The sequence below is a fragment of the Onychomys torridus genome, chromosome 1 (assembly GCF_903995425.1).
Source record: "Onychomys torridus chromosome 1, mOncTor1.1, whole genome shotgun sequence".
NCBI classification, from domain to species: Eukaryota; Metazoa; Chordata; class Mammalia; order Rodentia; family Cricetidae; genus Onychomys; species Onychomys torridus.
Window position 1 is genome coordinate 120394499 of NC_050443.1, and position 23835 is coordinate 120418333.

The window sequence follows — 23835 nt, forward strand, 5'->3', positions numbered from 1 at the left end:
GGCCAAGCGACAGAGACAGATTACAAACAAAAATCATCAAGGGTGATACATGGCGGAGAGCAGGACATGGTGGTACTTGGTGATGATAGCTTAATGCATTCATTACGTGGTCACTGCTCCCCTGTTACTTAGGGAGTGGGTACAATTTGATTATGAGCGCATAAAAAGCTAAGGAGGGATAAAAAAAAAAAAGAAAAAAAAAAAAAGGAAAAGATGCCCCAAGAAACAAAAAGAGGGGAATAGATCAATTGGCATAAAATTTGGGGTCCTAATTCTGTAATTCTGCAAGTTGACCTGTGCCTCCTCCTGATTCTTCCATCTAAAACCTCTCTGGGACCACTTCCTACCCATAGCTCCCCCCACCCAGCCCCCACTGCCCCCCACCCACCCCTCCAACCGCCAGACTTCCCACTCTCCCCACCATCAGTGTGAGTCTCCTGGGGAGCCCCTAAAAGGCAGGGGCTCCCCAGGAGACTTACAGAGATGGCCCATAGGTGTGCTCAGGGTAGGGGGTGTCCCCCAGATCTTTCCTCCTAGCAACACACCCAGGGGCAGGCTACTCGGGCAGCATGTCTCACTTGGCAGTACCATCTCCTTATCTGGTCAAACTTATCTACACTGGGGGAGGCCAACGCATAACATGGATAGGCATTGGCCCACATGGGGGCTGGGGAGCACTGGCCCAGATGGAAGTGAGCCCTGGAAGAACACCTCCCTCCCTAGGTGGTCATATACAGCCTGGTCATACACAGGGCCCACAAGCAGCAGCAGAAACTAGATAGACTGGGAGGGGAGGCTAAAACCATGCAAACTGCTCAGGGAATTTGGGATGAACCTTGGTTTGGGCAATGTGGTTCTAATAGGAGTTATTTAGCAATTTCAATCTTCTCATCTAATTGTGAGGGGTGTGCATACCTATATGAGTAAGTGAGTGAATGCGTGCGTGCGTGCGTGTGTGTGTGCGTGTGTGTGTGCGTGTGTGTGTGTGCGCGCGCGCGCGCGCGCGCGAATGCATGTCTGGGTGTCTGCGGGGATGAGTATAAAAGTGCTTTTTAGGTAGGTACAGATAAGTGAGTGAGATTTTTGGGACTTGGGGGCTTGTGCCAATTAAGTTTTGTTCTCTGTTCCTCTTTTGGGTTCTCTCACCCAGCCCCGTGGTGACATGATGACATTTGTGATGGAATGGCCAGTGAAGAAAGAATTTGGGTGGCCGGTGTTGTTCTCAGCCAGCTTAAGCTAAAAGCACCCTATCTGAGTGTTGACAAGGAGAGGGCACCGAAGCATGACATGCCACCTGGGAAGTTTTGGGTCCCCCTCCTTTCTTCTTGGGTTCTGAGATCCAAGTCTAAGCCAATTTGACTAAAGATCCAAATGGGAAGAAGAGGGGGGGGGGCCGAATTACTTTATTTTGCCAATTGTTTTTAAGCCAATTAATTTTTTAGTATGTTTTTAGCCAATTGGTTTCTTTTGTTATTTAATTTTTAAATGAACAGTTCTGGTGTTTCTAAAAAGCCAATTTGTTTTAAAGGGACTTTGTGTTTTAAAGATTTTTTTTTTAGAGTTATTTGGGGGTCTCAAATTATTTGGGTTCTTTAGAACCCATCAATTTTGTTTTGGGGTTGTTTAGGGACAACTGATTTTGTTTTGAGCCAATCAATTTGGCTTAGTTGTTCAGAGCCAATTGATTTGGTTTTGAAGAGTTTGCTTGCCCGATGTTGTGGGGCAAAGTAGCCTGATGTGGGGAGGCGGGGCATGGGGGGGGGGGGGAGAAGCCTAGGGACAGAAGTGGAGCAGAGAGATCTTAGTGTGGGACATGATGGAACTGTCCCTGCTCAAGAGGAGGCCACAGAGTGATGGCATTACATTGCAGAATTACCAGACAATTTGGTTCACTGATGACTGCTGGACATCTCCGAAGAGGCTCCCCCGTGGGCGGGATCGATGGGTGGTAAGGCGATCAGGGGACGGTGACGCTTGGCCTCTCTGAACGCTTCGAGCTCTCTGGCAAGCATGCGACCCCGGCGGGCACGCAGGAGGGCAGGCAGGCCTCTGCGCAGTCGTTGGAAAGACTGTCTCCAGGTGTCATATTGGAAAAACTTGCCCACGGGGTATCTGGGGAAGTCGTCCTGAAGAGGAGGCGCTAGTCAGCAGGTGTCAGGGTAGCATGTTAGCTGAGGATCCAGCCAGGTCTCATATGCCCCCACCCCACCAGAGTCGCACCAGCTCATGACAGCTCCCCACAAATATCTATGTTTGTGGGCAGGGGCCAATAATAAAATGTGAATGGACCCCATAACACCCCAAATCAAGAAGCTGATGGTCTCTTGGCCCCACCCCCCCCATTCTCTCAACCCCCACCCCACTACCTAAAAATGTACCCTCTGTCCCAAGCCTTACCGGAAGCACGGCCAGAGATTTTGACACGTCCCTCTCAGACTTAGCGGGGGTGGCACAGTATGTCTCCAGGAGGGCCAGGTCACAGCGGCGGAAGCAACATTCTTCCACGATGCCACGGCTGCGACGGTGGTTGGCACGGCTTGAAGGCCTGCCTGGAAGTTCCACAGGACAGAGATCTTTAGTCACCATCAGCTGGGGTCAGCACCCATTAGGGTGGCCTCCCCAGCTCCCCAAGGGAAGGCTAACGAAGGAAGTAACTGCCTCTGCCCTCCCACCAGGCCCTGCTCTGATACTAGGTCACCCTGAAGGGTTGAGGTAGAAGTGTGAGCCAGGTGGGCCAAGATGCCCAGAAAGGAGAAATAAAGGTGCATGCTGCAGGACCAGCCCCTGGCCTCTGGTGCCTCCTGTCTGGCAACTAACATGGTACAGCCTCTCTGTCCCACAAACTCCATGGAGACCAGAGGCCACACTGGAGTGGTTTGGAAAACAGGGAGGAGAGGGTGAGCCCCACAAAGGGGCTATGGTGGACACAGGTGTGGCCTCTGGACTTGGGGTCCTGGCCTGGTGCCACCTTGAGCCTGGGGGGCCCACCCCCACACCCCCAGCACTGAGCTGAGACAGGGAAGATCGGGCAGGAGAGAACAAGACGGGAGGGGAGGAGTGAGGTACCCAAAATCCACTCCCTTCTCTTCTCCCGTCTTTCCCCTCTCCCCCACATATTCTATTCAGGTCCGAGGCTAGGCTGAGGGTAGAGCCACTGAAGGCTCCACCTTGGACCCTCCTATTCTGGAAGCCTCTCTGTGCAGGAGTGGCTCCCTGAGCAAGGGCTGGCCCTGCAATGCCAGAGGGCTCAGAGAAGCCAGGTGGTGGGGGCTTCAGAGTGCCCAGAAGCAGGAGCAGTTTCCAGAGGTGTGAAGTGGGAGTATACGCAGAGCAGTTCACAGGCAGGTAGGCAGAGGTGCAGAGGAGGAGGCCGCGTGTCCAGGACCAGGTGAGGAAGATAGAAGGGCCCATGCTAGCAAGGAGAGTCATCCATTCTGATGCCCCTGCCCGCCCAGGCATGCCCCATAACTCTCTTCTGTAAGCAGGGAGCCCATGCCCAGCCCCCCAGGCTGGGAAATTAACAGAAGTGTGAACAATATTGAAAGCAGATAAGCACCCCTGGATGTGGATGGTCAAAGTCTGGCTCTTCCCTTGTACCGCCCCACCCCTGACCCCCGCCACCCCAAACTGCATGTGCATGCTCAACCTGGCCAAGACCCGACAACCGCATTTTGGTTTTACTTTTTATTAACTTTTAAAAACTATCGAACTTTCAGAGTGTGAGACCACAGGCCTGCCCAAAGGGGAGGGGCAGCGTCAGCCCAAGACCAAACCAGTATATCTTAACTGTCACCCCACCCAGGGAGGCCTGGCCTTCCCCTTCCCCCCACCCCACCTCTCTGGAGTGACTTACTGAAGTAAAAGCCGCGGTCCGAACAGACAAACTGAAGCGTGTCAACAAGCTCCCCACCGCACAGGGTCTCGCTGGGGCGGTGAGCAGCAATGCAGCACCAGGCGAAGGCCAAAGAGACGAGAAGCACCAACATCGACTTCCCCACTGGGATCCCCATTGGTATCTGGAAAAAAAGAGATGCAGGCTTTGAGTGAGAGGCCCCCAGCCACACCCCTGGTCCCAAGATGCTCCTCTCCACCAAAGACACCTATCATCTCTTAATTGAAAACGCAATTTAATTAGAAAGGCAGCTTGCTCATTCTGTTATTTGACCTGAAGAAAACGGGAACACTTGAATGGCTTTGGTAAAAAACCACTTGCGTGTGAAGAAACTCAATGGAGCCCGGGAAGGCACTGCGTGGTGGCTTTGAACTGTAAGAAACCCTTGAAGACCACCCACCCATAGGCGCAATTGCAGTTTGACCACACCCACAGCAGCAGGGGCCAGCGCTGGACACTGGACCTGGTTTCCATGTGATGACATCATGGGGGTGGGGCCAGCCCAAGGGCACATCACCATTGCCCCTCCTACTCTGGCCTCCAAGCACTGGCCAAGATGGCAGGCAGCTCCACCCCACCCACCGTGGAGCATGTGCATCCAAAGGGACCAGTCGCCAACCTCCCTGCCCCCCTAAGCTGGCCACCCCTCCCTAAGCAACAGAGCCACCTCCACCCATTCAACCCCCACTCTCAGGCCATGCTGAGCAAGGCTCAGGCCAAGAATCCAATGGTTAGCACAATGGGACTGCTGGCACTCCTGTGAGCCTTGCTCTCCAGGGTCACCCAGACCTCCAAATCCAGACTCCCCTACGCACCTCAGAGCTCAAGAGAAAGCCTAAAGTCCCATTCCAGGCCTCAACCGTTACTAACCAGGGTCAGGGACCCTAGAGAGTCCCTCTATGGCCCACAGGATCATCTTTCTGGTAGGAACTAAATTCTACCCAGGTCCCTGGGAGGCTGAGCACTTCAGTCTGGAGGAACACACCCCCTCCACGGGTCACAAATCGTGTGGCCACAGGCTGGGGCAATGGTTTTCTTTAGAGATGAGAGGCCACCACGGCCCAAAGTAAGCTACCCTTGACCCTGCAGAAAGTAGTGCCCTCCAGACCGCAGTCTCAAGCCTCTGCTCCACAGGCCCAGAGGATTTCTTGCTGCAAAGAAGACATGTGAGAGACCAATGTGGAACAGTCAAGAAACAAACTTGTTTGAGCTCCCTCGGGTAACTAAAAGTCACCTTTGCCCACCTCCTCTACAAGAGCCAGACTGCCCGCCTAACACCCTTTATGCCACGACCACCGCCTTGCAATCAGCTGGCCATAGCTGCAACAATTAGTCCTGGGGGTGGGGTGGGGGATGGGGAGACCGATCTGACCTCGAAGTCCCTTCCCAAAGCCAGATCACACTGGCTCCAGGTCCAGCCCTGGGTGGCCAGCAGAAGCAAGCAGGAGACTGACCAAGAGGTAAGGGATAGGTGAGGGCCCAGGGAAGGCCCAAAGTTGCTGGAAGGGGCAGGCGGTGGGAAAGGAGAAAGGGGAGAATGGAGCAGGTGAGGAAGCTTGGGGCTTGGGGGAGCACAGGAGAGGCAACGGACCCGGCTGCAAGGGCAGAAGCCCCAGGCTAGCCGATGCCCTGACCACCCCATGGGGCAGGCCGGAGCAGCGGGATGGCAGCAGGGTTAAGGCTCCACGGCCCTGGTTACCTGAAGTTGGATAAGGAGGCCGCTGGGGCTGCAAGAGGTGGAAGACAGGAAAAGGCTGGAAGGCTCTCACAGGAGAAGCTAAATGTCCAGTTTGCGAGCTGGTCAGTGCCTCGGCTTTTATGTCTGAGTCGGCTCCTCCCAGTCCCGGCTCCACCCTACCCCTACCCCCCCCCCTTACTGACCACTCCCCCCGCCCCCTTTGCACCCGCCCCCTCCCTCCTTCCAGCCAGTCCCTTCTCTCCTGCACCCCCCAACAGCTAGCCTTCGACCATTCCTTAGCAAAGCACCACCAACTGGGGGTGGGGGGGCCTCATCGTGCGCCCCCAGCCCACTCTGCACAGACTCATGGGGGCGGGGAGGGGGCTCCTTCCTACATCCTCCTATGGAAAGTTCCACCCAGTAAAAGGCAGGGGCAGTTATTCCTCTTTAGACTGTAACATTTCTGCCCTTCTGAGCCCGAAACTGGCCCCTCTCCCTACATTCTAGGTTGAGAATGTTGGGGACAGAGTTGGGGTGTGCGTGTGTGTGTGTGTGTGTAGGGGGGAACAGCGAACTGTGGCATCTGGCCTGACTCCTTTGCCAATTTTGGGGGGCTCCTGGCCCCGCCCACCCACTATTCCTCTCTCAGTCTCATTGGCACCAAGTCAACATACCAGGGTGGGCTTTGGAGAGTCTGCCCCCCTCCTCATCACTCAGCACCCTGCGGGGACAGGGCCTGAACAACACCAGTCATACATTTTAAAGCAGCTTACTCCCTCTCCCCAACACGCACCAAAGGATCAGAAATCTCCAGTGAGTTCAACTTACACACCCCCTCCCCACCAGTCCCCATACCCCTGCCCCCTCCCCCACCTCACGGCGCAAGGGGGAGAGTGAATTTGCAGAGGGGACGGGACCCCAGCCCCCACCCTCGCCGCACCAGTCCCGCCAAGCCCAAGTCGGGCTCTGCGCACCCGTCTGGGGCCCCTGAGAGCCCTTACCTGGAAGCCGGCGAAGTTACCACCCAATCTCCCTGCTGCGTGTTTGCAAACCGAAGAGCGGGCGAAGGCCCCTCTGCCGGGCACTCCTCTGCCAGCGCCGCTCCGACCGAGTCGCGGGGGCCGAATGTGCGACGGGCCAGAACGGGGGGATGGCTTTTTTGGTGGGGGGGGGACGACGTCTCTTCTGCTTCTTTAGGGAGGATGGGCTGTTTTAGGGCTGGGGCGGGCCAGATATTGTACTTTCGGGGGGAAAAGGTATCGGGAAATGAGGTCAGCTGTTGTATCAAGGATAGTGGGGGGCAGAGATAGTGAGAGAGACAGAGTGAACGTGAAACGGGGGGGGGACCACAGAGAGGGAAAGAGGAAGAGAGGACAGCGAGAGGCGGGTAGGTTCACAGCGGGAGAGGACAGCACTGAGAGAAACAGAAAGCTTATAATTAATCCACTTGGGTAGGCGAAGGCAGAGGGCGGACGTGAGGGGGGAGGGGGTCTGAGGCGAGGAGGAACGGGGAGGGGGCAGGAGGGGAGCCTAGGAAAGGTGGCGGGTAAGTGCGTGCGCGAGGGGGGGCGCACCGCGAGCAGAGGAAAGGACGCAACTTCGAAGGGCCGAGGACGGTGCTGAGGGGGGAGGAATGGAGGCGTCACCCCGGCCACGGGCACCCAGCTCGGTTAGGGCCGACGGAGCCCTCGGCCGTCGTAAGCCCGGGCCTCTTGGGGGGGGGACAGGCGTGGCGGCGCCGCGGCCACTCGGGACAGCAGCGAGAAGAGGGGAGCGGCCGGGCTGCGCGCCGGGGAGGGCTGGGAGGGGGAGCGCGGGGGATGACAACGCCGGCGACCTGCAAGCCGGACTGCCTGCGGTGGGGACCGCCTCCTCTAGCGAAGCAGGAATAGGGTGTTGAGGTAGATAGAGGAGGAGGCGGTTGGGAGATCCGCAGGCCCGACGGAGCGCGGCCCCGCCGACGGCGCCCTGCGCGGGAGTTAGCAGCGAGGCGGCGGACGGCGTCGACGCGGGGCCGCCAGCCCGGATGGAGGCGCTGGCGGGCCGAGCGCGGGCGGGCGTGGGCCAGGAGGCGGGGGCGGCCGGAAGGGGGGGCCGGGGGCCGGCCTGGCCTCACGCAGCTCCGCCGGAGAGCAGGCAAACTCTGGGCGCCAACGCCCGGCTCTTATAGCCGCGCCACTCCGCGGCTCTTCGCCCGCTCGGGCCCCGCTGGCCGTACGCCCGCGCCAATGGGCGCCCGTAGGGCCCTCGCCCCGCCCCGGGACCGCCCCCGCAACTCGAGCCATGGGGGGGGGGCGCGGGCCGGGGGCCCTGGGCATGGGTGTGCCGGGTGGGGGGGGGCGTGGGGCGCCCCAGCAGGCCCACGAAATACCGGGTATCCGTTCCAAAAAAATCGAGGCCCCATGTCACGTTTCCGGGGTGCCCTGTGCTCGTGCGACAGGGGCGCTTGGTGTGAACCAATGTGCGTGGCACCCTAGGCCTCAGTGGTAGTAAGGGACCTGTGCTCAGTTAGAGGGTTACAAAGTAGGCGCATCCTGGCATGCAGAGTTCAGGAGCAAGTATCTGGGTGCTGGGTCGAGGGGTCCTCACAGGGACCTACCTCCCAGGCAGTGGACGGTTCCCAGGATCGGCTAGGGTGGAGCGTGCAGCCGCCACCTGCCTGAGCAGGCAGGGAGGACTGTGAGGCACCTCGAGTTGCAGCCAGATCCCGAGCGCCCCCCGGTGCTTAGCGTAGGATACCTGAGCAGTGTCGGGGGGCCACCAGGTGCGCCACGAAGGGAAGGCTGGTTTGACCACGCCAGAGTTGGGCCCTGCGTGGAGCCCAGCGCAAAGTCTGCATCCTAACGTAGAAAAGGAAGCAGAGCTGGAAACGTAGCTCAAACCATACCTGTAAACCAGAGCTCACTGGAGTGCGTCTAAGCAGCACGCCTTTGGGACCCACCCAGAATACCAGTATAACAGTTCCCTGTAATCAGATCGATGAACTTGCGTAGCCGCAGGTTCGGCCCCAGGGGCCACCACGATAATTTGGGGTCTGAGAGGAGAGGGAAATTATCTCCTGGAGGGTTCAGACGATGTAAGAAGCCATTGTGATTTTTACGGAGTCGAAACCACTCATAAACCGGTGCACCCTGCTCCCTACCAGCCCACGCCGCACACCTCTAAGAGTGGAAGGGGCCACCACCGGCGGAAACCCGCGCACCCGGGGCTAACCTCCGGGCTCGGCCATCAATCAGTGAGTCCGCGCTCCGCGCAGCGCCTCCCCAAGCCCTCGACCCGTAGGACTGGAGGCTCCCAGCCACCGGAGCGCTCAGCGCCTCTTCCCGGTTTGGCTTTGCCCAACGCTCTGCCCTTCCCGTTTCCTGGCCGTCAGGCGCTCGCCCTACCACCGCGTTGTTTGCAGAGTACAGGCAAAGTGGCGCGTGTTTCGGGGCACCCGCCTAAGGGAGCGCGGCCTCCGAGGGAGAAGCCAGCATCCTGCTCCAGCACTGCTCGGCAGCAGCCCTGGGGACTAGCTGAGAGGTAGCCTGTTGCCTGCAGCCGCAGAGTTGGGGCACCGGCAGCGCGCCACGGGGAGCTCACCGCAAGGCCGAGGGTCGCGTCCGCAGGCGCAGAAGGATCCGAGGAGAGAGGCTGGAGAGGATCTGTGGAGCGCAGTGAACGTTGCTGAAGGTGAGCGAGACCCCAAGGCAGTCCCCAGTGTCCCGGGGCAACGCCCAGTCCGTTGGAAGACCCGGGGACAATGCCCAAATTTGGGGGAAACTGGGGGCAATGCCCAGTCGTTTTCCTGGACGAGGGAGCAGCACTGCCCACGTCCTGGCCGTCGCGCAGTGTCCTGAGTGTATTTGGAGCACACAGACTTAGCCAAAATCGGAGCTGTCTCTGGGAGCCCGTAGGAAACTGAAGAGGCCGAAACTAATGTTATGCGCAGGACAGGGGAAGCTGCCGCGGGTGGCCAGCGGAAACAATGCTCAATTCGGGGATCCCAAGTCAGACCCTTGTTTGATTTGCAGCCCTGTGGATGACTGTAGGGGGGCTCGGGAGAGACTCCACAAATGGGAAAACTGGTTGATAGCTAAATTTGAGATTCCAGAAAAAAATAGACTCCCAAGTTGGGGAATGAGGGAAATTATTATTACATGCAAAAATAGGGGGCATTTTGATCCAAGCCTAACTTGGGGAACCCAACATCTTGGTCAGCAAACTTAGGAAAACCCACAAAAACCTAGATTAATTTGTAGAAGTTAGGTAGTTTGTTGTTGCTGTTGAGTTTAAGAAAATTCCCAACATAAAATTTGGGGAGCTTAATTTTAATTGCTTAAAGTTGGGAGATGGGATTTTAGGGATCCAGGTCAGTTATTTTGGGGGCAGGAGTGGAGATTAAGATTTACCCTTGAGGCCAGTGGAACTTGTAGCAGCCGGGAAAAATCACCTCTATAATTTCTGTGGCTTCAAAGAAGTCCTCCAGAGAATGGGGAAATGCTGTCTAAATGTAGGGGAGCTGGGAGTGCAAGCAGTCCATTTGAGGAAGACAGAAAATCAATGTCTTTTAATATTTTAATTTCTTAAACAGATTTCAGTCGGTCATTTTGTTGAACAAGGGGGAAGTTTGTTTTCTTGGACAATGTTTGCGCTTGGAGAAACATACGACAGTTTTAGGGATCAATAAAAATTACCCAATAGATGTTGAAATCCAAATTGCAGGGAGAATTAGTAGCTAGGAAATGTGTAAGACACAGACTTTTAAAACCTAGGATTTGGGGGATCTGGGACGTTTTTCACTGTGCTTTGGGGGACCATAAAATATTGTCTAAATTTAGGGAGACTCTGGCAGGAGTCATAAATTCAACAAAGTTCATTAAAGTTTAATAAAAACCCAACTCTTTGGAAGAAAAAACTCTCAATTTGTTTTGGAGTACCTGAATTTGGGGGCCTCAGGAAAATAATTTCTGAATCTAAAGTTCCCCAGTATCCTTGGAACACTTTAGGGGCAATTCCTCCATTTCAAGGAACAGAGATTATGTGTTCCTAAATCCTAGGACCTAAGAATCAATGCCCCAAATTTGTAATCTGCAGAGATTGTGCAGGGTGACTGGGGGAAAAAAGTTGAAATGTAAAAGGCTGAGTGTGTGCATGGCTGGTACTGCAGCGGGACATAGCAGAAATTTCCCGTGCCCCAAGGCTAACTAAACGTGTTTTGGGGTCTGGAAAACATTGCCTAATGTTTGAGGGTGCTCAGCATGGGCCAACATGGGGAATGAGGAGAAGGGTCCAGGATGGTACTGGACTTTGCAACTGGCGTTTGAATTAAAAACACACACACAAAATTTTTTTTTTTTAAATTGGAAAGCTAAAAGGACCCAGGGACTCTTGATATTTGGTGCAGAGAAAATACCCAGAATGTTCAAGGATTTGGGACATTCAACATTCTAGTATAAAGAAAAAGGCTTTGTGCCTTCTGTGAACCAGAGAGACATGTATGAATTGAGAGAGCATGGAAAGCTCTCTCTTGCCACATGTGAGCACATGCCTTAGATCATTGCTTAGCCTGCTTTGGGAGCTTGAATGAGAACGTCTGTATTTTAAAGAACTTAACAGTGGCCAGAAAGCTTTCAAGAGCCCTAGAAAATCCCAACTCCCGCGACCCTTGTGTGTTGGGGGGGGGGGCGGGAAACAGGGGTTCTTGTTGAGTGAGTTTTAAGGGTAATTGGTGAAAGCATTCCCTCAATTTTCTGGAACCCGGGAAATGAGAGTGTAGGTTGATTGAATTGCCTACCTTTAGGGGAGGACATAGAAAGGCTAGAATTTCGAGGGTTCCAGGAAAATTGTTTAGGAGGTCTGAGTGGGTTTCAACTTGTAAAATTTGGGGTTGGGGCAACAGACTACAGAATCTAGTGTATTATGTTCCACGTTAATGAAACTGGAGGGTGGTTGGCGGGGAAACAGAGTTAGCTGGAACAGTGCTACAGATATAATATGATGTGCTAGGGACACAGAAAAATAGCCCCCCGCCCCGTGGATACAGCGCCTAAATGCTGTGAAACTGTCCACCTTCCCGAGTAAGGAAAATGTGTCCAAAGGACTCAAGACCCCCCGGCTTACGTTTAAGTTTTAGGGAACTGAGTTGAGACCTTGCATATGAAACTGAAGAGACAGGAGCAAACTCGGGGGGCCCAGGCCACATAATCTAATTTTGGGGAGCCATCGGAGGCTTAATTCCCACCTTTTGAAACGTTTGGAAATCAAGTATCAAAAAAAAAAAAAAAGTTTCACTTGTGAGAAAAACAAACGCTGAATGATTTTGGAGGACCCCAGAAAGCAATGCTTCAATTTTGAGGATCCCAAGGAAACAACGCCTGAGGTGCAGAGAAGCTGGCCAATTGCTCTGGCTGCACGTAGACCACAGAGAACTAGAACTGTATTTGAGAAACTGAGCTCCCAGGCGGCGAAGGACGGGGCGCAAGGATCCGCGGTGCCAGGGAACTCACACGGAGCAGGGGCGCCCTCACGGGGGAACGCGGGCGCGGGAAAGGGGAGCAGGCGGAGCAGACAGGGAGCACCCGCGCCGGCGGAGCGTGCGCCCAAGCCAGCTGCATTTTTCGTTCTTTTGCCATATAGCCACCCAGAGGGCTTGAGTGGCGAGGCCAAGCCGGACCGGCTTCGGCAGGGAGCGGAACGTTGAGCAAGCAGCCGAGCGCTGCTCCCCTAGGCTCCCTGGGCTTCGGGCGCCCGGTTCGGCTCCCCGCCGCCCCTGCGCCCCACGCGTTCAGGCGCCGCGAGCCTAGGCGAAGCCGCGGCCGTGCGGCCGCCGGGGGCAGGCTCGTCCCTGGCTCTGTTTGGGGGCCCGAGGCACCCCCAGTGGCCACCCCTGCCCGCCCCTGCTCCCCGAACGCGCCGATCCGGCCTTGCTCGCTCCCTAACAATCAACAACGGAGGGATCAGTTTTGTTTGGACAGTATAGAAAGAGAGTAAAAAGTGGGGGAGCAGAGAAGAAAGGGGGAGGGGCGCAGAATGACACAGTGGAAGCAGTGACTGGGTGCCAAGGCCCTCATTTCGTTTTCTCAGAAAATTTCTGCGACTCGGTTCTGGCTGGGGAAAGTCCAGCTCCTTAAAGGCAAATATTAAACCCACACATAGGCTCACCGTGATGTTGTTGGGAACAAGGCCACCCCCTCATAGTTGGGCAATGCTGGAGGTTAAGGGCCACGATTCTAGCGGGACCTGGGGGGTTGGGGTGGGGTGTTGGTATGTAGAGGAGGTGCTGGGGAGCAACCAAATGGGGGAAAACCCTGGGACCATGACTATAAGCATTGTTTGTCTCTATAGTCACTCACAGAGAGACCCATAGAAGACAGTATTGGGGTAGGGGGTAGATTCTCAAAGCCTGACACTCTGGGGAGGCAGGAGTTAATGTCCTTCGACAGGTGTGGGGACCCAGGCAGGGTGAGGCATCTCCTTCATATTAGCTTGGCAAGATTGAGAGAGCCCCCCCACACCCATTTTCCACCCAGAGCATGAGGCACGTGGAGAATGTTCCCCTTTCAAATTCCAGTCCGCATCAATCAGCCCCGTGTCCTATTCCAAGAACATCTGGCCTGCCCCCCCCCCAACACACCCATGCTGCCCCCCTTCCACCAGCCTCTATCCCTGGCTTTTCTGGCTTGCCTGGGTGTGTGCCTATAGACTTGAGGAAGCTTCCAGCTAGGAAGACAGGGGTATGGTGATTCCCCATTTCGGGGATACTTGTAAATTTGTTGGGAGTAAGAAACATTAAAAAAAAAAAAAAAAATAGGTGTCTGTGAACACCCAGTCCTCATGAAGCCAGAGCAGGCAAGCTACAAGCCCTCTGCTAAGGGTCTCTTATAGGAAGAAATGGTAGATTGGCTCCCAAGTGCCAGCTGGGGGTTCTCTACCTTTCCCCAAGAAGTGGCACAGGTTGGGGGTGAACAACATCCTGAGACCAGAGCCCCATTTCCGGAGTCCTGCTTCTTTGCTCCTAAGAGGCAACTGAGAAGACAGCAGTCACCAAGTGGCCTGTTTCATGGCCTAATCTCTGCTTTCTGCCCTGCAGAGGTGCCTTGGAGAAGCCACAGGAACACCCCTGGAGATGCACTCCTGGATTTTGCCAGGTAGGGAGACGCTGAGGCCATTTGAGGTGCCCACTGAAGAGCCACCAGAGCATACAGGCGGGGTAGGGTGGGGAAAAGGACACGCATGTTCTCCTTCCTCTATGTGACTCTCCAGGGAGCCTTCACCTGGCCTTATTTAGTCAAAGTGTGGTTTAAGGGGCCGGGAAGAGGCTGGTACAGTTCCGGGTCAACCTAGGACTCAAAAGCACTCAACCCACCCTCAGCCAGGACCAACAACAGGATTCTCCCTCTAAGGCCCCTCCTTTCCTCTATTTTCACTCCCTGCCCCCCATCCCCTGAGGTAGGAAGGGACCTACAGCACCCTTAAAATGTTATTGGGAGGGGGCTATGGTTTCCTCTAGGCAGGGCTTGACCAACCAGACTAGGTGTGCCTCAATCCCTGCCCTGCCCCACCACCATGGCAAATCAAGTCTTTCTGGGCTTAAAAGCTCAAATTCTGAAGAAATTAAATACCCTTTAAGATTCACCCGTTAAGCCTGGCCAGCACCCTTAGCCAAAGGCTCTGTCTGTCTCCCTTCAGGCAATGGGTCTTCCTTACTTCCCTGTGTCTTTCCCAGGCTCAGCTGTTGCCCTAGCTTGGGAACAAGCCCAGCATTTTGCACACCCAGCTCCTCTCTGAGGGTCCTTAGTATGCTCTCCTTCATGCCCTGCCGGAGGGACAGACGCCTGCTGCAGAGGCCACACTCTGCTGGGGACCTGGCCACCACACCGGGACTCGACACCAGGAAGACCCAGGTAGTGCTCTGTGTTATCCTGCAAGCCTGGGAAGTCGTTACCGGAACCACCACCATGAGGATTGCACCACCAGGCTGATCAACACACCCCAAACCAAAAGTAAGTAAGAGTTGCTGTGGGGGCGCTGGAGGGGGGCAGCAGAGAAGGCCGTGTGCTGAGTGGGGATAGACTGAGGCCACACCACTATGTTAATTGCTTTAGTGTCAGAACCAACCTTTGAAAGAAGGTTTTTGGTTTCTCTTTGGCATGGGCATGATAGCCTGGAAGGTGGGGGGGTAGGAATTTACCTGCTGGGCCCCACCCTGCCGCTCTGGAAAGCCTGTATTACTTGAGGCTTAGGCACAAGGACACAGACCCACACACAGCTCCCCTCCCCCAACCTCCACTGCTCTGCCTTCCTGACACAGAGCCTTTGCCTTCCTGATCCCCAGTACCTGAGCAGTGAGCTGCAGGGGCCACCAAGCAGCAGAGCTTATTCCAGCGGAGTCCACAATGCTTCTGGCCCCAGGCCCTTTCTTGCTGCCTCCCATCCCCATTCAGGCACAGGAAACCCATGGCCTCCAGAACACAATGAGATCAGGACACGAGCTCTCTCCTAAGGCCCTTCACAGGTCTCACAATGTATCTTTGGCCATTATTTCATTTGCTATTCACAGTTAGCCAGGAGGCCTAAGACTGTCACACACTTTGACAAATGCGGATAGACACAGAGAGGTCAAGCCACTAGTGCTGGGCCACCACAGCTGCAACTGCCAGGGGAGGGGGAACAGCCCCACCCAACCCCCACGCCCAGCTTTCCTCAGTCTCCCAATTCTTTCTAGCTAACGGTTTCTTTTTCTTTTTCTTTCCTCAGATTCTTTCCTCATCTGGAACCTCTGCCTTTCCCTCTTGGGCTGTTTGACCTTTAACCCCCAGCCCTTGCCACCTTTGCTCCAGGAACTGGGAGCACAGCTTCAAGGATCTTCAGGCTACAGAGACTGCTGGATGCTGGCGCTGCCTACACCCTGTGCTCCCAAGGAGAGGCACCTCAGAGCCCACCTGAGTTCCAGATACCAACTGTGTGACTGAGTAGATTTCCTAGCCTCTGCTAGTCCCTTGGCTGCAGGGGACCTGGCTGAGCCCAGGATCTGCAGCCATCCAGATGTGATTGCTGTGCTAGAGATGCCTCTGCCCTGCTGGGTGCATGATGGACACTCACCTCTGGGGAAGGACTGGGGCTGGTGGGCGGCTTGATTCAGTTCTGGGAGCGTGGAGATCTTCTGGGCCACACGCCACAGCAGCTGGCCCTGGGGCTGGATTCACGGGTTGCTCTGGTTGGTTGCTGCTCAGGCTTCGGCTCAGGCCCTGGCTCAGGCCCTGGCTCAGGCCCTGGCTCAGGTCCTGGCTCAGGCTTCCGCTCAGGCTTAGGCACAGGCCTTGGCTCACGCCTGGGCTCATGCCTGGGCTCATGCCTGGGCTCACGCCTGGGCTCACGCCTAGCCTCACGCCTGGGCTCACGCTTTGGCTCAGGCCTTGGCTCCAGCTTAGGCACAGGCCTTGACTCCAGCTTAGGCACAGGCCTTGGCTCCAGCTTAGGCACAGGCCTTGGCTCCAGCTTAGGCACAGGCCTTGGCTCAGGCCTTGGCTCCAGCTTAGGCACAGGCCTTGGCTCCAGCTTAGGCACAGGCCTTGGCTCAGGCCTTGGCTCCAGCTTAGGCACAGGCCTTGGCTCAGACCTTGGCTCCAGCTTAGGCACAGGACTCGGCTCAGGCCTTGGTGGAGGTACTGGCACAGGCCTCGGCTCAGGCCTTGGTGGAAGTACCGGCACAGGCCTTGGCTCAGGCCTTGGCGGAGGTATCGGCACAGGCCTTGGCTCAGGCCTTGGTGGAGGTATCGGCACAGGTCTCGGTGCAGGCTTGGTTGCATACTGGGCAACAGGTTTAAACGCCGAAGGAGATGGAGGACCCTGGGCTATGGGCTTGGGTTCCTCCTCCTGCACAATGACCTCGAGCTCGGTGGTGACTACTCGGCCCCTAAGGAGAAGCAAAAGTCCTTGAGATTATCTCAAAAAACAAGTCTTCTCCAGCTGAGTCTGGCCCCCCTCCCACCTTGCTGCTGGATAGGGAAGCCTGTGGGTCAACTTGTCAGGGTTGCCCTGCTCCCCGCCCAGTCCTTCAGCTGCCTAACCACCCCCACCCCACCCTCGCAAGTAGAAGGGAGAAAGCAGTTGGTGAGAAGTCACTTTGCCAAGTTTGACAACTGCTCGGGGAGAGGCAGGAGACCCTCCTTTGGGAAGGGCAAACTGACCCCTTCCTAATTGTGGATGGGCTTCTGCCGTGGCATGGGTAGGGGTGCTGCACACAAAAGGCTTCCTTTGAGGGGTCACAGCTAAAACTATGGAAGTCTTCCACTCCTCTCCTCACACCCCCACCTTGGATGGGAACAAAAGTCAAAAGGGCACATGGCTCTGCTTTGGGAAGGCAGCCTCTGGAGGGTGGTAGGGCTTCTCCAGGAAATAGCCTCCCTCCCCATAAATGCTATCCTGGGTGGATTAAAGTGTCTGGGATCCCAGTTGCAGGGAAGAAAACTTTATGCACAAACGAATGTGCACTCAGGAGTGCTGCTGCTGCCCCAAATTACTGTTTGTGGATGGGTCACCAGAGGGAAAGTGAGCAAAGCAGCCGGCATGGTCAGGACAGAAGCAGCTTTTGTTTTTTAAACCCTGCTAGAGAATAGCAAGGGATATCATCCTCTCATGGTCCTTCTCCTTACTCTCCAATATCTTGGTGGTAGTTAGGAGGTAGAGGATATAGACAGAGAAGCTTTGCTTTTAAGATTTTATATATATATGCATATATATAAAATATATACCCCACACTGCTCTAGAATCTCTAGCCCCTCTGCACATTTGGGGGGGGGGTGATGGAGACGAGTGTGCACCAAGGGGAAATTTTTCACACAGAAAAACTCTTTCCTTCCACATTTGTGAAAACAGCCGTGTACTCCCACTGGGAAAAAGCAAGAGACCTGCCGCTCTCCTTTTGCATGGTAAATTAGTGAAGGAAAACTTACTTTCCTTGTAGCTTTGTGCAGCCCCGTAAGTCCCCTCCCCAACTGTCTTTTCTGTCCCTGCAGAAGTTAAAGTTTCTCTTAGACCCGTCCACACTACGCTTAGACCTGTTCACGTTACAGCACCCCTCCCCCCAACTCCGGTCCGATCCAGCAGCAATCTTCCCCTCTTCAAAGACCAGGATCCTAACTGCCCCAAGTCCCCAGCCCACTTAACTGTATCAGAATATTTAAACTACAATTTCACTCATACACAGAAGGAATGAAAAGCCAATTAGTTACCTGTACTCTAGTCGCTTTGAAGTCCCTGAAGTCCCCGGACGGTGGAGAAAAAGAACAGGGGACTCACTGGTGCCAAGGATTTTCTTCTGAAGTTCCTTGGGTGATGAGCTGCTGGCAGGGCCAGGATTAGCAACCTCCTCCAAAGCAGGGGGTGCTCTGGTTGTGGTGCCCAGACACTCCAGCTGAGTTGAAGTTGAGGGAGAGGTAGAAGGGGATGAGGCTGAGGCTGAAGATCCAGTGAGAGGGTCTTTTGGAGCTTGCATGATAACAGGGCCTCTAGAAGTGAGCTCTGCTCTCCACCACCAAGCAAGGCACCTGCTCAAATGCTAACCGACTGGCTTACCCCTCACCTCCTCGTCCTCTACACGCTCGTCTCCAGACCCCTCCAAATGTGGAAAATTATATACCAGCACAGTGCAGCAAAGACTTCTGGGGCAGCTGACGATGGCAATTACCCCCCTAGGGTATGCGGGCATTAGGGGGTGGGGCTTTGGTCCATGCCTGATAAGGACCTCTGTGTGGGTAGGAACACAAGCTAGAAACACTTCCTATTTGCTAGGGGGTTGGGACTATGTGCAGGGGGTGGGGAATGGGTGGGACTTCACTAGAGTGACACATGGCAGTCACTTGACACCCTGGAATGTCTGTGGGCGTGGCACAGGTAAAAAGGGGGCGTGGCCTATTTAAATTAGATGCGAGGTTCAAAATAAATATTTAAATTACGTTTTAAGTGCTTCCGGTGCGTCTGTGTGACACAGCGCCATCATGGTGTCGTTTCATGTTTCATGAGCACTCAAGTTAGAGTCATCAGTCATCTGACCTGGCCCCCTGCCCTCTATGAGTGGTGCCAAGCACTAAGTATACTGGTACAGATGGCATGTATAGTGACACTTGTTCGTCCTTTTTGGGATGTTGATTGGCTGGGTTCTCACCCCATTTTAGCTTAGATGCAGCTCCATTTAAGGCACAGAGGGCTGACAGCAGCTGGGACGGAACTCAGATACAAGCATTGCCTGAAGTCTCATTTGTACTCTGAAACCTTTGCCCCTGGCTTTGAGGGAGAGCAGGGCATAGAGCAAAGACTCAAAAACACCGGTTCACTCCACAGAAATCCACTAGTCCGTACCCTTTGCACTCCACCTAATCTTTTTATCTTACTCAGCTTATCAGCCCAGGCTAGGATTTAATTATTCCCTCTCCCTTTGTTATCTAAGTCCCCCCTGAACTCCTTACTTAGTGGTAGAGATAGGCATGTTTGGGGAGAATGAGACTTTATATCCCACAGGTCAAATGCAGAGAAGCAGAGCTGTACTTCTTCCAAATGAATCCAAGCTCTGTCCCCTGAATTTCTACCTCTGACTAATCCCAGGACTATTTTTATTATATTAGGGTCTTAAAACACAGAATGTTTAAGGAAGGGGAGAATGCAGGTAAAGAGTGCCCATGGAAGAGCAACTAAACTATGGTGCCACTGAGGCAGGAATGGGGTACTAGGCATCAGTGAGTTATGGTTTGAGGGGAATGACCTTTCATAATTATATTTCATGGATCTTCCATGGTTGAGGGACACAGTCTAGGGGACCCCTGAGGAAGGGATCACAAAGGAACAAATATTGGGGTACAGCCATGAAGACAAAGCACAGAAACAATGTATTCACTTGAAGTTTGGGGAGAGGAGAGTCATCTAACTCAGGGAGTCTGTCTGGGCTCTCATTTATAGAAAACAGAACTGGGGTACCCCTAGAAATCTCTAGCATCTAATTTTCCTTGCTGGGCTGTTAAAGTGGCCTCATGCTGACATCTGGTGGCCATATCTGTAATTACAATGCACAATCTAAAGTTCTTACTGCAGGAATTTGGGGGTACTCAGCAAGGGGAATTAGGGAGAGGCAAAGCTGTAACTTTTATGTACTTGGGTTTTTTTTTTTGCCTCTGCCCTATCAGGCATGTTTTCTTTGCATATCTTCCTGTCCTAGAGCTTGGGAACATCCCAAACTACATAAACCTCAAACACCTTGAATCATCCGTTTAGTTCTAAGAAAACTGTCATATTTATATTAAAATTAAATTTATTAGGGTATCTTTCTAGGTATAATTCCGGAATTCCAGATAAGACGTGGGGTCCCTGGGAAGAACTAGGGTGGGCTAAATTTTGTTCTTAATTCCCATCGGCAGCCTCACCACCCTGTACCTGGAAAGGGAATTTGCAAACCTGGCTCAAGCTTGACATCTGGTGGTCATTTAAGAAATTACACTGAGGCCTCAGAAAACATCTCTCTCCCCACAATCATAATTACAGGGTGCTTTATTAAGCCTTGGGAATGGGGAGAAGAAGAGGGCAGCTGTTAGGGCTGGGAATGTAGTTCAGTGATAGAGTATCTTGCAAGCATGAGGTTCTGATTCAATCCATTGCCCAGAAAAAAAAAAAAGCCCCCTTGTCCTACCTGCATAGAACTTGTTCCTAACCCCTGCACATTGACCTCCTTCCTCCTTCCCTTGGCAGACTGGCAAAGACTAAGGCCACCTTCTCAAAAGCTACAAGGCCACAGCTGAGAACCCAGAAAACTTTGTGCTTGGGGATGAGGGACCCATTCTATCTACTTCTACGCATGTGTATCATATGGGAATAGAGTGGGCACAAGTGATTGGTGCCTGCCTAGGTTCAAATACCTAGTCTGCTCATTACTTTGGGCAATATACCTAGAGCCTCCATTTTCCATCCTGATATCACAGGTTGTTCTGGAAACATGTGGAAATGCAACTGAAACAATCCAGAACCTATGACCATGGGAGACCTGTTCATAAAGGCTCTTCTACCTATCCAGACAAAACATTACTCCAGATGGGACTCTGGGATTTGGGGTGGAAGACTGGCTAGGGATGCCTTGAGAGCGGAGCAAAGATTTCAAAGAACTTCAAAGACCTTCTTGCCCCAGCACACACAGTGGACCTCAGGACCAGAGGACTCCCTCATCTGCAGCATGGCACTGCTGGTCTCTCCCAAGAGCTTGCTCTTGGCTAAAACCTTTCTCCCTGATTCACTCTGAGATGAGTGAAGGCCTCCATCCTCCATCCCTGGGGATCCTGTCCCCTAGAGTATGATGCTCCTATCTAACCATGGCTCTCCTGGGAGCATACACAGGAAATGCACCAGCTTCCTTTTCCCCACAAAACCCACATGGGAGCCATGCTAGCTCCAGGAGACGAAAGCCAGAGACTCCCAGATCCAAGGCACAACCCTCCACCAGTCTGACCCACAAGCCCTCATGATTCAGGACCACTGACCCAGGGAGGCTGAGGGTAAAAAGGGGAGGTGAGAACCTCTTCTTACACTCACCGCCCCACACATATATTGTACAATTTGTGGCTATAGCCACCCCCTGTTTATACCATGGTCAGCCCATATGCCAGGCCTTAGGGAAGAGCTCAGCATAAGTCCAATAATGGCTCTTAGCAGTGCCTGGCTAGGAGTTTTGGGGAGGCCATAGTGGACCTGCCTCAAGGCTACAGACTGTAGAGCATGAATATTGCTTCAGAAAGCCTTCCCATCACTCCCTTCCTCCTTGCTTTTAAGGTATGACTATGCAGCTGGAGCTGGGATATGGGGGTCTCTCCTTTGTTGGCTCTCTCTCTCTCTCAGCTCTTCTTCCAACTCAGCCAGCCCCTCCCATCTCCTTGTTAGTATCTGGGTTCAGATGGAGGCAATTCACCTTCTATCAGTTCCCTAGCTCTGCCAACAGAAGCTGTGTTTGGTCCTCAGAAGTCAGGCCTGGAAAAGAGTAGTCAGCAATTGCCAGAGCACAGATTTGAGTGCCTCAGTGTATCCCTGGTCCCCAGGTCCATTTCTCACTACTTCTGGGTTACCAGGTGTTGCTGACCCATTCTAAGGAGCCTAACCCTAACCCTAACCCTAACCCCAGAGAAGCTATGAGACTCTTCCAGTTCTCCAGCAGTCCAGGTCACAGTAGGTCTTAGGGATGGACAGAAGACCAGAGACCCAGCTGGAGTAGGACTCAGTTCTAAGACAGGGTGGCCTTTGAAGAGCAGAGTGGGGGTGCCAGGGCCCCAGCATGAATAGCCACAAGCTGGCAGGGCTGAGAGCTCCCACTCTGTTGTCCACAAACACAGATGGGCTGGGAGAGTCAGAGGGAGGTCCTGGTGGAATGTGGGTCATTGTCAGCCATAGGATTCTAAGCTTTGCAGGACTGTGGGGGAATGAGGCCTAATAGAACCATGAGGGTCTGTGGATGCCCAGGTTTGGCAGCTTTCAGACCTACTTCTGTTGTTGGCAAAATACAGGTATGTCTGGGAAATAATCCACCAATAGTTCACAGAGAGGAGGCACATATGGCCATTGGGACTTGACTGGCTCAGCCAACCAGAGTCAGTGGCCTTGGCCCAGAGGTCGGATCTAGTCATTTTGAGAATATGGATGAAGCACTGGATGGATGCTGCATCACTGTGATAACTCTCAGACTGAGGAGCCCTGGCTTAGGTCCTTTTTGGAGAGAGAGGCTTGTTGGTAACCCTATGTCTCAGCCCAGGCCCAGATTCAAGGGTCAGCCTCAAGGGTATGCAGATCAGGGACTGGGTTCTGCTACCCCTAGCAGAAGGGTGGCAGGTGAGGTGTTTGTACCAAGGTATGTGTGTGTGTGTGGGGGGGTACCTAGGGGCCAGGCAGTGAGCCAGTGACTCCAAGGGGACTGGCTCAACGCCACTGGGTAACTTGGCGCCAGCACAGTGTGACTGGACCACACAGGGCTGCCTCCACAGCTTCACTTTCGAAGGAATCTGCCTTGCTGTTCTGTGGCCAAGCCAGAAACAATAGTGGGGGGCAGGGGGGAGAAGGGTGACACCATATCCAGGCTGTTCTTCAACTCTCAGACCTCGGGCCACGCCACCCCCAGCATTCTTTTCAAAATTGACCGTCCTTTCCTCTCAGCACTGGGCAGAAGGTAGACATGGGAAAGGGCTGACCCTGTCCCAGATGGGCCTTGCATGAGGCATCCTGCACCCTGGGGTCCCTGTAGACCCAACTTCATGTGAAAACCAGGGTTTAGCTTTCCAGTCTGTGTGCCTAAGAAAACTCCAAGCAGAGAAAGAGACCACTGGCTCCTCTGGCTCCCAGTCTCAGTGCCCATTAGGGCTCTGGGGAGCTACCACCAAGGTTCTAGCTGGAAACAGACAGTCTGCACCCCTGGCCTGTTTGCTTAGCTGTAGTGTGAGGAGTTGCAGGGATTGCCCTATACTCTCCTCTAGGCAGCTGTAATTCAAGGCAGGCAGTAGATGACTGTAACCTGAGACATTTCTAGGAATATTTCAGACCCCTGGACATTTGTTCATCTGCTCTATGGGCATCTAGGGAGTCTAGACCCCCAAAGGTCACACCCAGCATGATCAGACACCTCTCTCCTTCTCAAACCTCATACCTTTCCGCGTCCAGAGCAGCCAGCCTTTTGGGAAGCCTCTCGGTCCGTGGGAGCGCAGAAGAGCAAAAGGAGAGACTGCAGCTTCAAGCACGGTAAAATGTAGGGCCTGCAGACTTGGAGCGCCTCAAAAGCAAGGCTTTGGCGCCCTCTGCTGGACACTTTCCACGACTAGCCATTTCTGGCTATGTTGTTCAAAATTCACAAACATCTACTCCAAAACACTGAGGGACTGAGTCTCTGAGAAAGCTCCTCGGGGATTTCCTCTACTCATAGCTAGGCCAGAGATCCACCAACCAGTGTTTGGTGTTGCCTAGTGGGCAGGTTGACTTAAAAGCTACCTGGTTCTGGGTGCTTCCCATTCCTTGGTTCAGAAACTTTGTGGCCTTAAGGACCTCAGAAGAACAGGTGGACTTCAGGCCCCCTGAAGCCACCTGTCAGGTCACTCAAGATCTGTTCAGGCCTGGAGAACATGAGTTCAGTAATATGTATTGATAATGTAAGAAGGCAAATACCGATCCCGGGCTGGGCTGAGGTGCCAGCTCATCTGTGCCAATGCAATCTTGGGGAGCCAACCTGAAGGCAGCTACACTGGTAGATCCTCTTAGGTGTCTGGAGACCTGT

The 23835-nt window shown here is 54.0% G+C and overlaps 1 protein-coding gene across 5 annotated transcripts; it reads right to left on the reverse strand.

Moving 5' to 3' along the window:
* Positions 1-396: 396 nt before the first annotated feature.
* Positions 397-15678, reverse strand: Igf2 (insulin like growth factor 2). 5 transcript variants are annotated; one of them, XM_036176244.1, is made up of 4 exons: positions 15654-15678; positions 3854-4016; positions 2398-2549; positions 397-2126 (listed from the first exon to the last, which is right to left on the reverse strand). In XM_036176244.1, the coding sequence occupies exons 2-4, from the start codon at positions 4008-4010 to the stop codon at positions 1890-1892; spliced, it is 546 nt and encodes a 181-aa protein (XP_036032137.1). In that variant the 5' UTR covers positions 4011-4016; positions 15654-15678; the 3' UTR covers positions 397-1889. The 5 variants fall into 5 exon arrangements, with proteins under 5 accessions (XP_036032137.1, XP_036032134.1, XP_036032147.1 ...); XM_036176241.1 differs by lacking the exon at positions 15654-15678 and adding an exon at positions 9153-9399; XM_036176254.1 differs by lacking the exon at positions 15654-15678 and adding an exon at positions 6572-6759.
* Between the last annotated feature and the right edge of the window lie 8157 nt (positions 15679-23835).

Coding starts and splice junctions, on each gene's coding strand:
- Igf2 (XM_036176244.1), bottom strand. CDS start 4,010: ATGGGGATCCCAGTGGGGAAGTCGATGTTGGTGCTTCTCGTCTCTTTG. Junction 2,550..3,853: donor GGACCGCGGCTTTTACTTCA/GTAAGTCACTCC, acceptor TGGAACTTCCAG/GCAGGCCTTCAAGCCGTGCC. Junction 2,127..2,397: donor AATCTCTGGCCGTGCTTCCG/GTAAGGCTTGGG, acceptor CCTCCTCTTCAG/GACGACTTCCCCAGATACCC.